Here is a 13,717-nt window from a genome sequence, read left to right as displayed (position 1 = left end):
CATGAAATAAAAAAACCAACCCAGAAGAAAATGAAAAGAGATACCGGGGTAAAAGTTCTGCATCAAGGCTGAAAAGCAATGAAAGTATTTCATGGATACAAAGACATCCGTGTTTTAACAGCTCTGAAAATCAGAACGTCTCCCAATCAGTGATGTCTTTCAACTGCTGTTGGCCAGATGTCAAGGGTGATAAGGATGTCACTGCTTGCAGAAACTTGGTCATAGCTGTTCATTTTGTTATGATTTGAAATGAGTTTTGTGTGTTGCTAGATGTTATATCATTTTATATCATAAGAAAAAACAAAAGCAATTCAAAACTCCAGGAAAAACAGAAACATATGTCATGATTCAACTAAACTAATCTGTAGCGTGACTCTGAACAATTGTGATAAAGACCACTTGGAATAAATCTACAGTCTAACAGAGTGAGGTTTGAATAACTTGCCACAGCAAGGGAGACCACATACCAGAGGCACCATGAGGTGACTCATCAAAGGAAGAGACAGGACTATTACAGAATTAGGGGAAGGATGGAGTATAGGTTAAATTTAAATAGAGCAGGGTTTGGACAGTCTCAAAGCAAAGGCTGTGTGTAAAACCATCATTTCAGCCTGGACTGACAAGCAGACTAAAGATTCACTGTGTCCTTAGAAACTATGACATTAAGATAAACGTGGAATTTTGTGCCTGAAAATCCCTTATCTGAAGCTCTGGACCTTGGTTGTTTTTCTGTATCAAAGTGAACCCATGGCTCATGTCTTCCAGACAAGAGTGAGGCATTCCCTTGTCACTAATAAAATTTCCAACAGCAAAGTTTTTGGCAGTCTATAATTTTAGAGAACTAAATTTCTCAAAATGGTGTCTTTTTACTCATGAGGAAAACCAGGTTACCGGGTTCACACCATTTTATCTAGATACAAAGATCATTTTTCTGCCAAGGGGATGAAGGCCTACACATTGGGCTAGTGGAGAGGAAAAAATAATCTTAGTGTACTAGGTGGCTCTGCATGCAGTTCATGTTATTTCTATAGTCATTAAAAAGCAATTTCTATGTATTGGTTTCAATGTTTAGATTCAATTTATAGACAAAAGAAAGAATAAAAGTATTACAAGTCAGAATCAAGATGCTAATAACTCAAACAATGATTAGGTAACATTATGAAATGAGAAAGGAGAGAGACAGTGGAGGTTAAGAGAGGGAATATCATCATTTAAGATAGTAGGGATAGTCCAAGATAGTCTAAACACTGTTGGATTGATGGAAGAAGAAATAAAATAATAATATAAAAATCTGAATGCAGAGTAAAAGTAGGAATATTGTTAATTTGCCATATACCATTTATTTATAGCAAAGAGTCAACAGATAATGTCTTATTTTTATCAAAAAAAAGTTTGAAGTATGACTATCATAATATTTAGAGTTTGGGAGGTAACTACACACACACAAAATAACTATGTACAGGCCAGGCATAGTGGCTCACACCTATAATCCCAGTACTTTGAGAGGCTAACGTGGGAGAACTGCTTGAGCCCAGAAGTTCAAGATCAGCCTGGGCAATATAGCAAGACCCCATCTCTACAAAATAAATAAATAAATAAATAAATAAATAAATAAATAAATAAATAAATAAAAATTACCTGCATGTGGTGGTGCACACCTGTAATCCCAGCCACTTGGGAGGCTGAGGTGGGAGAATCACTTGAGCCCAGGAGGTTGAGATTGCAGTGAGCCATGATTGTACTACTGCACTCCAGCCTGGGCAACAGAGTGAGAACTCATTCAAAAAAAAAAAAAAAAAAGGAAAACTACAAACTACATATAGAAATATTAGAAAGGGATATGTGTAGGAAGTGAGAATGAGGGATAGGTAAGGTAAAATTCTCCTTTTTATTACAAACACTTATCGACTATGTTATTCACCAGATATATTTATTATTTTGATAAAAAATGAAAGAAAAATACTTGGAGGAAAGTAAGACAACAAGAGGAGTAGGCAAAGGCATAGAAAACCTGACACTTTGCTAAAATGGGTTTTTAATTCCTTGATTAACCAATACTTACCCATTTTCTTCTGTGGTTTTATTCCTTTTCTCTTTTACCCTATCACCACTCTTCTTTGCTCTCTCTGTAATTTCGCCCTGATACACCTTGTCTCCAATAAGCCTGAAACACAAGAGACAGCTGTGCTACCAGCTTGCAGTTCCAAGACAAATTCAGACATGGATCTTATAACCATGACAACCCCAGGAAATATTTTTATTTGCCTCTTGGATGTGTAGAAAGAACGCATTCCAGACTAGGGCACTACCTTCGAATCATTCATTTTATTCTAGGGCGATTTTCAACAGGTCCAAATAGCAAGACCCAACCCATGGTGCCTCTGTGATTCTCTAGGAGAAAAATCACAAGATCTGCTCACACTTCCATGAAGACTCACCAACTATCATCTGACCTGGGCCAAAAGTTAAACCCAACACCTACTCCGTTTTACATATCTTTACTTCTTGGCTCAGAGGAGGAGGAAAGATATCCAATCTAGCATATCAAAGGTTCTATGCTGCCTTGTCTTTCAGCCCTCAATTTCACCATGGAGGAGGAAGAGCCTCCTGAAAGCTCTTTCTTCCCAGATCTCCCTAACTGAGGAAGGCCCTCTCAGTCTGACCTGCCATCTTTATCATATTTGCAACTGTCTGAAATTCATCTCATTTATTCTTTGTTCATTTATCTATTGACTGTTTCTCCCCACTGGAATTTGTGCAGCAAAGTGACGCTGTCTTTCTCAGAGAAGTGCACCAGTTCCCATGAAAAGTACCTGGCCCATAATGGTCATTCATTTGTTGGAGGGGAGGAAGGAAAGAAAGAAAGAGGAAAAGAAAGAGGAAAGAAAGAAAGAAAAAAATTGAATAAAAAAGAGAAAATAGAAGGAAGGGAGAGCGAGAAGGAGGGAGGGATAGAAGAAGGAAGGAAGGAAGGAAAGAAGGGAGGGAGGAAGGGAGGGAGGGAAAAAGAGAAGAAGAAAAGGAATGAATGAATAAATGAACCAACCAATGAATTTGAGCAAAAGAATCGACCTTCTGATCCATATACCACCTACTGGAATATAAACCCTCCCAGTTACAAGGCTGTGGACCTCACATCATCTCAGGCTCAACCTGACCACCCCACACAGAAATCTTCGACCCTGACCAGCATGTCACCTACATAGTGAAGTTGGTGATGAAAGCTGCAGCTGGAATCTGCATCTGGAACTCAATGTCCTGGTCCTCAGAAGCTCTGTTCAGCATTCTACAGGAAACAGTAGTGAAGGCATAACGGGAAATGATGGTAGACTTCACCGAGAATTCTGTCATCAAAGGTTTGGTTTTCTGTAGGAATGAAAGCACACAGTATTATCGGTGATGCATGAAAGCATTTTGGTGGTAGGGGAACGTCTTTTTTTCTACAAGGGAAGTAATTGTCAGTTTGGGAGCCTTTGGCATGTGATTCCTATCTCCTTTCTTCATCTTGTCCTGATTTCCCCATTTTTAACTCCCTTCCTTTATAAAACAACCTTGATTGTTTTGCATAAACAATTAGTAACACATAAACAAATCTTTTAACCTAACTTTAACAAGTGAACACAGTGAAGATGTCCAATTTTGCAAAAAATACACATTCCTTAAATAGTTCAATCAATTATTGGAATTTTAGAAGTAAAGTATGTGCTGTATATAATACTCTTCTGTTTTCACTTTTACATCACATTTACAGGACTACTGAAATATTCCAAAAACCAGAACATGACTAACAAAAATCTCGTATTTTAAAATTACTTTCAATGTCCACCTAGAGAAACAATACACCAGAGCTTCCCTATCTGTATTACAGGCACATTACTGTGAAATAGGAATCAATACTGAACTCAGAAGAGTATCTGGAGAATTGAGAACCCAGAAAAAGAAACGCCTAAGTCTGTGCTAGCTAAATTTATCCCGAAAGCCTCTGATAAGAGCAGTAACTAGAAGGTGCAAATGAAAAGCCTGTTAAAACTCTTCAGGGTTTTTTCTAGTCCTCACAACAGAGCTACATCTGGTGATAGCTGGTAGCAGAGGCCTGAAGAAGGAAGACAACATTTGTAAGGAAAGCCACAAGCCACTACTAACAGAGTGATTATCTAACTCCAGGAACTGGCCAAGCAATTGATAAGCATGTTATGGGCTGTGTCCTCCTAGAATGCACATGTTGAAGCCCTAACCCACTATGGGAGGTGGTGGGGTTGAGGGGAAGGCAGTATTTGGAGATGAGTGCCTTTGGGGGAAATTAGATTTAGATGAGGTAATGAAAGTGGGGTCTCTATGATGGGATTAATGCCCTTAAGAAAGGAGACATAAGAGAGCTCTCTCTGTCTCTCTCTCTCCATGTGCATACACCAAGAAAGCCCATGTGGGCACACATTAAGAAGGCAGCCGTCTACAAGCCAGGACAAGAGCCCTCATCAAAAACCAAACCCTACAGAACCTGGGTCTTGGACTTCCAGCCTCTAGAACTGTGAGAAAATAAATGTATGTTGTTTAAGCCACATGGTCTATAGAATTTTGTTATGGAAGCCCGAGCAAGCTAAAACAAGACAATACCCCATGACGGTGTTGGAAGACATATGCAGTAGGTGTTTTATTCCCATTTCATAGATGGAGGGAAGTCAAGCTTCATGAGGGCACATATTGGTCCATGCCAGCAAGTAATGGATGTGGAATTTGAACCCAATCCCACTTACTTCAAAGTCTGCACTGGCCACTCTTATGCGAGACTGTCTGGCTGCCCTCTGCAGACATGTCCTACTCATCATTGTGTGCTCAACCCCTATCCTGGTCCTGGGCACACAATGGTTCTCAGAACATGTTGAATGCAACTGGCTTACTCTGATAAGATTCTACTCTCTCCTTCAGGAACTGTGACCTAACTGGGCAAAGTTTATTTCAACCCTCATGTGCTTTATTAATTTATTTACAGTCCTAGGCCTGTTTGCAAAACAGATATAAGGTTGTGACCTATTGCTATCAAAGACATATTCCTGCTGTGACATACAAAGGTCATCATAAACCTTGCTTCAAAAAGGTTACTACAGAGGGTTATTCTATTTAAACAAATACGTACTCAAAATGTTTGTGTCAAATCATGATCTGCATGCAAACCACCAAAACCTTGAGACATATTTTCTATGATGTATTAGAGAAGTGGCTATAAATATCAAACACACTGACTGGGCGCAGTTGCTCACACCTGTAGTCCCAGCACTTTGGGAGGCCAAGCACTTTGATGTGCCAAGGTGGACAGATCACCTGAGTTCAGGAGTTCAAGACCAGTCTGGCCAATATGGTGAAACCACATCTTTACTAAAAATACAAAAATTAGCTGCATGTGGTGGTGCATGACTGTAGTCCCAGCTACACAGGTGGCTGAGGCAGGAGAATTGCTTGAAGCAGGGAGGCAAAGGTTGCAGTGAGCCAAGATTGTGCCACTGCACTACAGCCTGGATGACAGAGCAAGACCCTGTCACAGGAAAAAAATATATATATATGTACATATATATGTGTGTATATATACATATTATATATACATAATATATATATATACACACACTTTTATATATATATATATATATATATATATATATATATCAAGCACACCTGAGGATGGACTCGAACACCCACAAGACAGGGAGCTGCAAGGGTCGGAGCCAAGCACATGAGCAAGGGGAGAGAATGGGCAAGCACTCCATGCAAAGGTGTCAGGGCCGTTCATCTTCGTGGCAGATTGTGCAAGAACTTCCAGTCTTGGTAACTCAAAAAAGCCAAAGACAAATGGAACAGCTTAAGGAAAATGTTAGGGGGATGTGCATCTTTCTTAAAGAGATACAAGGGATAAACATTTACAGTTCATTTAAGTAATGATTAAGTTTAAAAAAAATCTGAGCATAGTTGAAAGATTTTTGCCTAAAAGAGGAAAAGAAACCTTCCAGTTTAGTTTGAGAAGGAATTATTTCAAAGTAGCGCTTCTCGAAAGTGTGGTCCTCGGACCAGCAGCATCACCATCACCTGGAAACTTGCTAGAGATTCTCAGACTCCATCCAAATCCACAGAATCTGAAACTCAGAGGGTGGGCCCGGCAAGCTGTGGCTTAACAAGCCCTTCAGGTCATTCTAATGCCTGATCAAGTTTGAGAATGACTCTTTTAAGTAATTGAACTTTAAAATATATATTTCTTCATCTGCAAGTGAAGAGGGCTTGAATAAATCACCAAAATTACATCCACATCTGTGATCCACAGATTTAAGGCAAAGCTAAAACTGAGGAATAAAACCTTCGGGTTTAGGAAATCATGTCTGAATTGGGAAGGTGGACTATATGGTATCATTTTATGGAAATCTAGTCTCTTCAGGACAAAATCTGTCTCTCTCCTCCAAAGCGATTAGGATTAAAAAAGAGACTCCAGCATGTAGCTTTACCAAATGTTTCTGTTAAATGATCTCATTAAAAACATTTCTTACATTTCAGTAAAGGCAATGAGGATTAGGCTGGGGATGGTAATGATAATGATTTAACAACATGACAACCTGTAGGGGTATTTTTTAAAGTTAAAATTTGTATCTCATTATCTTTCAAAAAAAAGAACCCCAAGGTTAATAAGACCATGAATTGAGATGAAGTGTTTACTTTGATCTGTGTTATTTCTGGGAAGAGTTTTTCTTTCTAAATTATCCATGATTAAATATATTCTTTTATCTCCAAATCTGAGCTGGTGTATAAGAAATGCCCCATGGCTGTGATCTTGTGATTTTGCAAAGCATCTAAAATACCATTGCACACAGCTCTGATTTCTACAGATGCATTGGAAAGTAAATAGGAATCAATGCATTATTAAAAAAAAAATCCTATGAACTCGGTATATTCTAGCTTTATCATTCTCTGCTTTATTTAAAATTTAAACTAGTGTTTTAAAAATTATCTAGTAACATATGCACATGGTAAAAACTTCTAATTATGCTGAATATAAAATGAAAATAGCAGTCTCCCTCCCACCCCAGATTCACAGTTCCATTTCTCAGAGACAATGTTTGACAACTTTTGTATATCCTTCTATAAATATATACTGTACTAATTTGCTTAATCTCACCTAGTGATATAGTTAGTTCATCTTTCCTCTTCTGTGTTTTAGCTATCTCATGCTGCTTAACAAGTCACTCTAAAACTCAGTGGTTTAAAACAGCAGCAATCCTTGTGTTTTCTCTCAGGGTTTCTGTGGGTCACGAATTCCAGAAGGGCTTGGCTGGGAGGTCTGGCTTCTCTACAAAGGGTGGCTGAAGCTGGAATTGTGAGTTGCTGAGGCAGCCAAGGCTGGCATCTCTCCATCTCATGCTGTCCCTCAATCTCCTCTATATAGTCCTTCCAAATGGGCGAGTGTAGATGAACTCACAGCATGGGCCACTGCACATGAGTCAGGCTGGTCACCTGGTAGCCACAGGCTCTACTGGTCACCTGGTAGCTTTCTCAACAGCAAGGTGGAAGCTAGATGCCCTGTCACACACTGACCTCAAAAATCACAATGCATTACTTCTATCATACTCTACTGGTCAAAGCAGGCACAAAGGCACACTCAGTTTCAAAGGCGGAGGGCACAGGCCCCCATCTCCACGGGAGGAATGGCACATTCAAGTTGCCATCTTTGGAAAATGCAATCTGCCACTGAACAAAAAATATCTACCTCCTTCCTTTTTAAAAATAGCTGCATAGTATTACATTTTGTGGATGCATTAAATTTTAGTTAACCAGTTCCCCCATCATCCATCATCCATTTGTAATCATTTTTCATCATTTTTGGAAAGTCCTTTCAGATGTCCCTGTTCTCTCATTCATCTGTAGCAGGAGTAGGCAAGCTATGTCAGGCAGGCCACACTGTTTTGTAAATAAAGTTTTATTGAAACACAGCCACATCCATTCATTTACATACTGTCTATGGCTGCTTTTCTGCTACAATTGCAGGAAAAACATGGAGAATAACTCAGCTGAGCCCAGCTGTTCCTGCCAAGGAGCCCAGCTCATGAAGGAAGCTGCACTGCCCACTCCAGAGCAGCCATCTGCCACCTGAACAGCCCAGAGCAACCTCCAGCAACACCACAGGCCAGAAGAATCACCAAGCTGAGCCCTATCCAAATTCTTCCCCACCAAATGATGTGATAAAATGGTTGTTGCTCTAAGCCACTGAACTTTGCGGAAAATTTTTGTGCAGCAATAGAAAACTGAAACACCTGTCTAGTCTCTGAAGACATTTGAGTTTGCAACCCCACTTCAGTGTGATTTGCTGGTGAGTGATATTTAGTTATTTTATTAGTTATTTCCAACTCTATGTCATTTCTGATCTTTACACACTTTGTTATGTTTTGTAAACTAGACTTTCAGCATATTAAAAATATCCTTGAAAATTTTTTGGAAAAGTTAAATTATGAAGATAAACTGTAAAGAAAAAGAGCTTCTGAAATCTAAACTCTTCACTTTTCCAGTCTAGGCCAAAGTCATTTACTGTGTGACTTTGCCAGATCACACAGGTAAAAGGTAGTCAATCCCCAGTAGCCATTCAAAGCCCCGATTCCCAGTCCTCCCTCTTTCAAAAAAGAACACAGAGACCACTTGGCTAATGACAAGGCTTTTCACAGTGATAATTGTTTGATAACCCATAAAATATAGAACTCCAAAGGTATACTAAATATAATTCAGTCTTTGGTGCTAATTCAAAAGTTACTTGTGAGCCTCAGTTACCATCCATTAAATTGTACACATTGAAGATAGAGGACATTAAACTGAATGTATTCTCTGAACTGTAGTCATATTCTGACACTTCAAAAATTCTTCTGGTCAACTTATCATGTAATTCTTTTTTTTTTTTTCTTTTCTTTTTTTTTTTTTTTGAGACAGAGTCTGGCTCTGTCACCCAGGCTGGAGTGCAGTGGCGCGATCTCAGCTCCCTGCAAGCTCCGCCTCCCGGGTTTATGCCATTCTCCTGCCTCAGCCTCCCCAGAAGCTGGGACTACAGGCACCCGCCACCACGCCTGGCTAGTTTTTTTTGTATTTTTAGTAGAGACGGGGTTTCGCCGTGTTTGCCAGGATGGTCTCGATCTCTTGACCTCGTGATCTGCCCATCTCAGCCTCCCAAAGTGCTGGGATTACAAGCGTGAGCCACCGCGCCTGGCCTATCATGTAATTCTTTTACATAAAAGTAGAATACTAGTCGGGGGAGAGTATTAAGTTCACATCTTAAATAAGCAGAAGTTTACAGCTCTAGCTGCACAGTGTTCCAAGTAAAATTTAGCTCCTTCTGCTAATAGTTCTTGCTCAGTAGCGTTTTTAAAATAGATCAAAATCTTCTTCACTGGGTATGCTTGAGACTATTTTTAATGTCGTGGTGATTTGTTCTTATTTATGAGATAAGAAATAATTTCATTAAATTTAAAATGTGAAAATTAGAAGACACCTGACAATATTAAGTTTATTACGGTATCTTCTTATACCTTAAATTAAGTGTATAGATTTAGTAGAATTTTCCACAATATTACATCAAGAAAATGAAACTTAGTTTATGGGCCCAAGAGACAGGCTGAAAAAAGGTTCAAGAAACTATTTTAGTTTTTGTGCTTCTGCCCAGCTACAATTCTCCCAGGAGCCCCTGCTGTTACTGACATACCACAGCCTGGCCCTTCTGTTACAGTTCCCTTGGTGCAGAATCTACTAGATTCAATTAGGCACAAGTCTATCCCCCTCCCAGTTACCAACCCTGCCCTGGTAGATTATGGGATTATAAACATAGAGAACAGAAGCCATGACTACTACTTTTTCCTGTTGACCTTCCCCTTCCCCTTCCCCTTCCCCTTCCCCTTCCCTTCTCCCTCCACCTTCTTCTCCTCCTTCTCTTTCTTCTTCTTCCATCTTTCTTCTTTATTCTTCCTCCTTTCTTCTTCCTCCTTCTCCTTCTTCTTCTTTCTTCTTCCTTCCTTCTTCTTCTTTCCCTTCCCCTCCTCCTCCTCCTTCTTCTTTGCATTAGAAGGAGTTTCTATTTAGATCATGAGATATAATAGTGCTTAACACGGTGTTCTCTTTTTACCTACAGCTCTCAAGATAGAGGAAAACTATATATGAAATTTAATCTTTTATGTCTAAAGAGATAGGGGATATAGGAATGGGTGAATGGATAGATGGATGGATGGATGGATGGATAGATAGATAGATAGATAGATAGATAGATAGATAGATAGATTGATAGATAGATAGATACCTTGACTGTAAGACCTTCCAGTGTTGAGAAGAAAGATAAATCAGTGAAGTCTGCAAAAGTAAGAAAAGGTTTTAAAACATATAGTATTTACATGTGGTGAAAGAACAGAAAGAACATTCTAAGAACACGGAAGACATGGAAATGGAAATGAATCACAGCACATTCCCAAATCAATGACTAGAAAGGAGAGCATGCTGTGAGAAGAATATTGGACAGGCAGGTAACACAGGAAATGGACAACACTAAAAAACAAGCAAGGCCTTTGCATGGCAGAGGCTCATGAAAATGTGTCATGAAAGGAAGGATATAAAACAGTGGCCTCACTTTTTCCCAGTACACGGTTCTTAAAAATCCAACATGCTTTCCATATTTCTATTTCAGTCATAACTTTGTTTTGGGATGTCCGCTGGAAAATAGTGGCAAAAAAAATCTTCCTGTGACATAAGATAATTTCTTCATTATTTTTTCCTACAAAGGCAACACAGATGGAAAAGTCATTTGAGGCAGGGAGTGTCTTAATTGCTCAAGGGATCCAAGCTTTGGGTATGACTCATGTGAGGCACTTAAAATCAAGCCACCCGAGGACGTCCTGAGTCACCCAAGATGCCATCTGGAAATGTGGTGGAGGAACGGTTGGGACAGCCTTTGCCAGCACTCAGGCCACAGTGCCTCTTCCTAGAATATTAACCTTTCATTGTTTTCTTTCAGTCTAACCATTCTTTAGCAACCATTAGAAGTCGTTATGGAGGTGGGAGAGAACTCAGAAGGCTGGAGCGTGGCAGTTGGCTGACTCCACACACCAAATCTCTACTAACCCTTAATGCTTCTCCTTTCTAAGAAAAACAATACAGGGCCAGGCGTGGTGGCTTATGCCTGTAATCCCGGCACTTTGGGAGACTGAGGTTGGTGGATCACCTGAGGTCAGGAGTTTGAGACTAGCCTGGCCAACATGGTGAAATCCCATCTCTACTAAAAATGCAAAAAATTAGCTGGGTGTGGTGACAGGAACCCGTAATCCCAGCTACTCAGGAGGCTAAGGCAGGAGAATCACCTGAACCCGGGAAGAGGAGGTTGCAGTGAGCCGAGATCATGCCATTGTACTCCAGCCTGGGTGAGGGTGACAGGGGCAAAACTCCATTTCAAAAAAAAAAAAAAATACAGCCCATGTTGTTTTTGAATGAAACAGAAGATACTTCCCTGCTGGATTTACCACCTCAGGGAAATCATTTTACCCCTCTGTAGACAGGAAATGGCATCGGTTCTGAATCACCTACTTGTGCTAATATAGTCTACTTAGTGATGTTTCATTATATTTAGAGGAGAAGGAAAACAAAATGCCATTTTTATTTTTGTATAAGAAAGGCGCCCCCCCCACCCCATTCCATACACTTCCTGAACAGGATGCCCCACAATGGTCAGAGTTGGGCACAGGCACAGACACACATATGACTAGTCCTCAGTGAGGTATGACGCCCAGAGTCATGCTACCTGCTGTACTGACCATATTTTCTTGTTGTCGATATTCTTGACGCTCTGGCATTTGGGGCTTTGATCCTGGAAAGACCGTCCCTCCCAGGGCTGGCTCCTTCCTAGGAACAGCAGACAACCCTGCTGCAAGCACACCTTTGATACATAAACCGACCAATCCAGAGCCACACATCCAACCATCTCCCATAGCAAACTCACGCACCTTGGCTGGGCGCGGTGGCTCACGCCTGTAATCCCAGCACTTTGGGAGGGCAGGGCAGGTGAATCACCCGAGGTCAGGAGTTTGAGACCAGCCTGGCCAACATGGCAAAACCCGTGTCTACTAAAAATATGAAAATTAGCCCAGCGCAGTGATGTGCGCCTGTAATCCCAGGTACTCAGGAGGCCTCTAATCCCAGGTACTCGGGAGACTGAGGCACGAGACTCACTTGAACCCGGGAGGTGGAGGTTGCAGTGAACCGAGATCGTGCCACTGCACTCCAGCCTGGGTCACAGAGTGAGCCTCTGTCTCAAAAAAATAATAATAATAATAAATAAAACTTATGTACAAAGCCAATACTCCTCCTATCCTAAATCTCTCCAGGATGAAGTACCTGACAACTAGGGACCATCCCTACAGCCAATCCTAAACCTCCTCAGCCTACCTACTACCCCGCCTTGCCCATTTCTTCCCATGAAAACCCCAATGTAGGCTCTGAGACACATACTTTCCTCTGCACCTTCTGCTCCTGGCCAACCTGGCGCCTCCCCATGCATCCTGGGATGGTGCGCTGTCGCCCCTGCCTCCAGGGATCTGTGAGTGTGAAATTCCTCCTTCACGTCAGTCATTTCTGTGTCTGCGTATCTTACCACACTCGACAGAAACAAACCCTGAGCACAAACTGTACAACACCCGCTGCAAAGCAGATGCCAAGACAGACCCTGCAGTCAGGAGGTTAAATGATGGCAGAGAATCATCTTGGGAAACCCAGGCCAGGATCCGTTCAGCACCATGGAAACTCACACACAAAGGTGCCCCTGCTTTCCAAAGAGTAAATATTTTGTGTGTATGTGATGCCAGGGAGCTTCATAAAAAGGGTATCTAATTAATTCAGAATAAAATCAAACAAATTCCTGCGGTCCTGGCAATGTTACGGGAGTACCAGCTGTTGCCATCCACATTCTATTCATTAATTCAAGCACAGAACACTCAGAGAATGACAACTGGAGGGAGACGGCAAGAATGCAGGCTAGAAGGAGACTCATAGGATGAACTGAGCTCCAGAGGCAAACAGGAGGAGCATCACGCAGGGTCACACACGTCCTTGGAGCTTATCCCACGGGTGATGTGGAGTCACTGGAGACGTGCACGCAAGAGAGTGATGCGCCAGGTCTACCACTGGAAAGATCATTCTAGTACCGACTGGATGGTCAATAAAGTTCATGTTAAAAATTCATGATACTTGTAAAAGTAACACTTTCAAAATTCTAAGAAATTTCTAAGAAAAACCTAAGAGGTTGTATAAATGGTCTAAGCCAAGGAGTTAAGAAAATCTTTGTACACTTAGAGGCTAAATGTACAAAGCCTCTTTTTCCTTTCCTTTGAAAGGAAAACATAAACTGCTTATTACTTAGGAACTGAGCACTTTTACGTGGCAAACATACCAGAAAGCAAGTTAATAAATGACAGATTTAGAGAGGAAATCTTCCAATTTAGAAGACGGAAGGTATCTATAACATACAAAGGTCTCTGATAAATTGACAGTGAGGTAGATAAAAAAACACAATAGAAACATGGGCAAAGGACCTGAAAAAAAAAAAAAAAAAAGCAATTCACAGAACAACTCTGAATGGCTAACAAATATAATTTAAAATGTCCAAATCCTTGTTATGGAGAATGGTTTGAGCAATAAAAGAAAAAAATTCCAAATTCGTACATAGTCAGGG

General features: G+C 40.7%; 1 protein-coding gene across 1 annotated transcript in view; it reads right to left on the bottom strand.

The window, feature by feature from the left end:
• Positions 1-13,717, bottom strand: part of LOC105494349 (inter-alpha-trypsin inhibitor heavy chain 5) — a 102,297-nt gene that overhangs the window by 73,992 nt on the left and 14,588 nt on the right. Inside the window, exons 3-4 of the mRNA XM_011762682.2 lie at positions 3,203-3,366; positions 2,063-2,164 (exon numbers count right to left, since the gene is read on the bottom strand). Of these exons, the coding sequence (XP_011760984.2) occupies positions 2,063-2,164; positions 3,203-3,366 (266 nt within the window). The remainder of the gene's footprint in view (positions 1-2,062; positions 2,165-3,202; positions 3,367-13,717) is intronic.

This window comes from Macaca nemestrina, chromosome 9 (assembly GCF_043159975.1).
Source record: "Macaca nemestrina isolate mMacNem1 chromosome 9, mMacNem.hap1, whole genome shotgun sequence".
Classification (NCBI taxonomy): Eukaryota; Metazoa; Chordata; class Mammalia; order Primates; family Cercopithecidae; genus Macaca; species Macaca nemestrina.
Note: the sequence above shows the minus strand (reverse complement) of the source record. Positions and strands in the feature narration are given on the sequence as shown.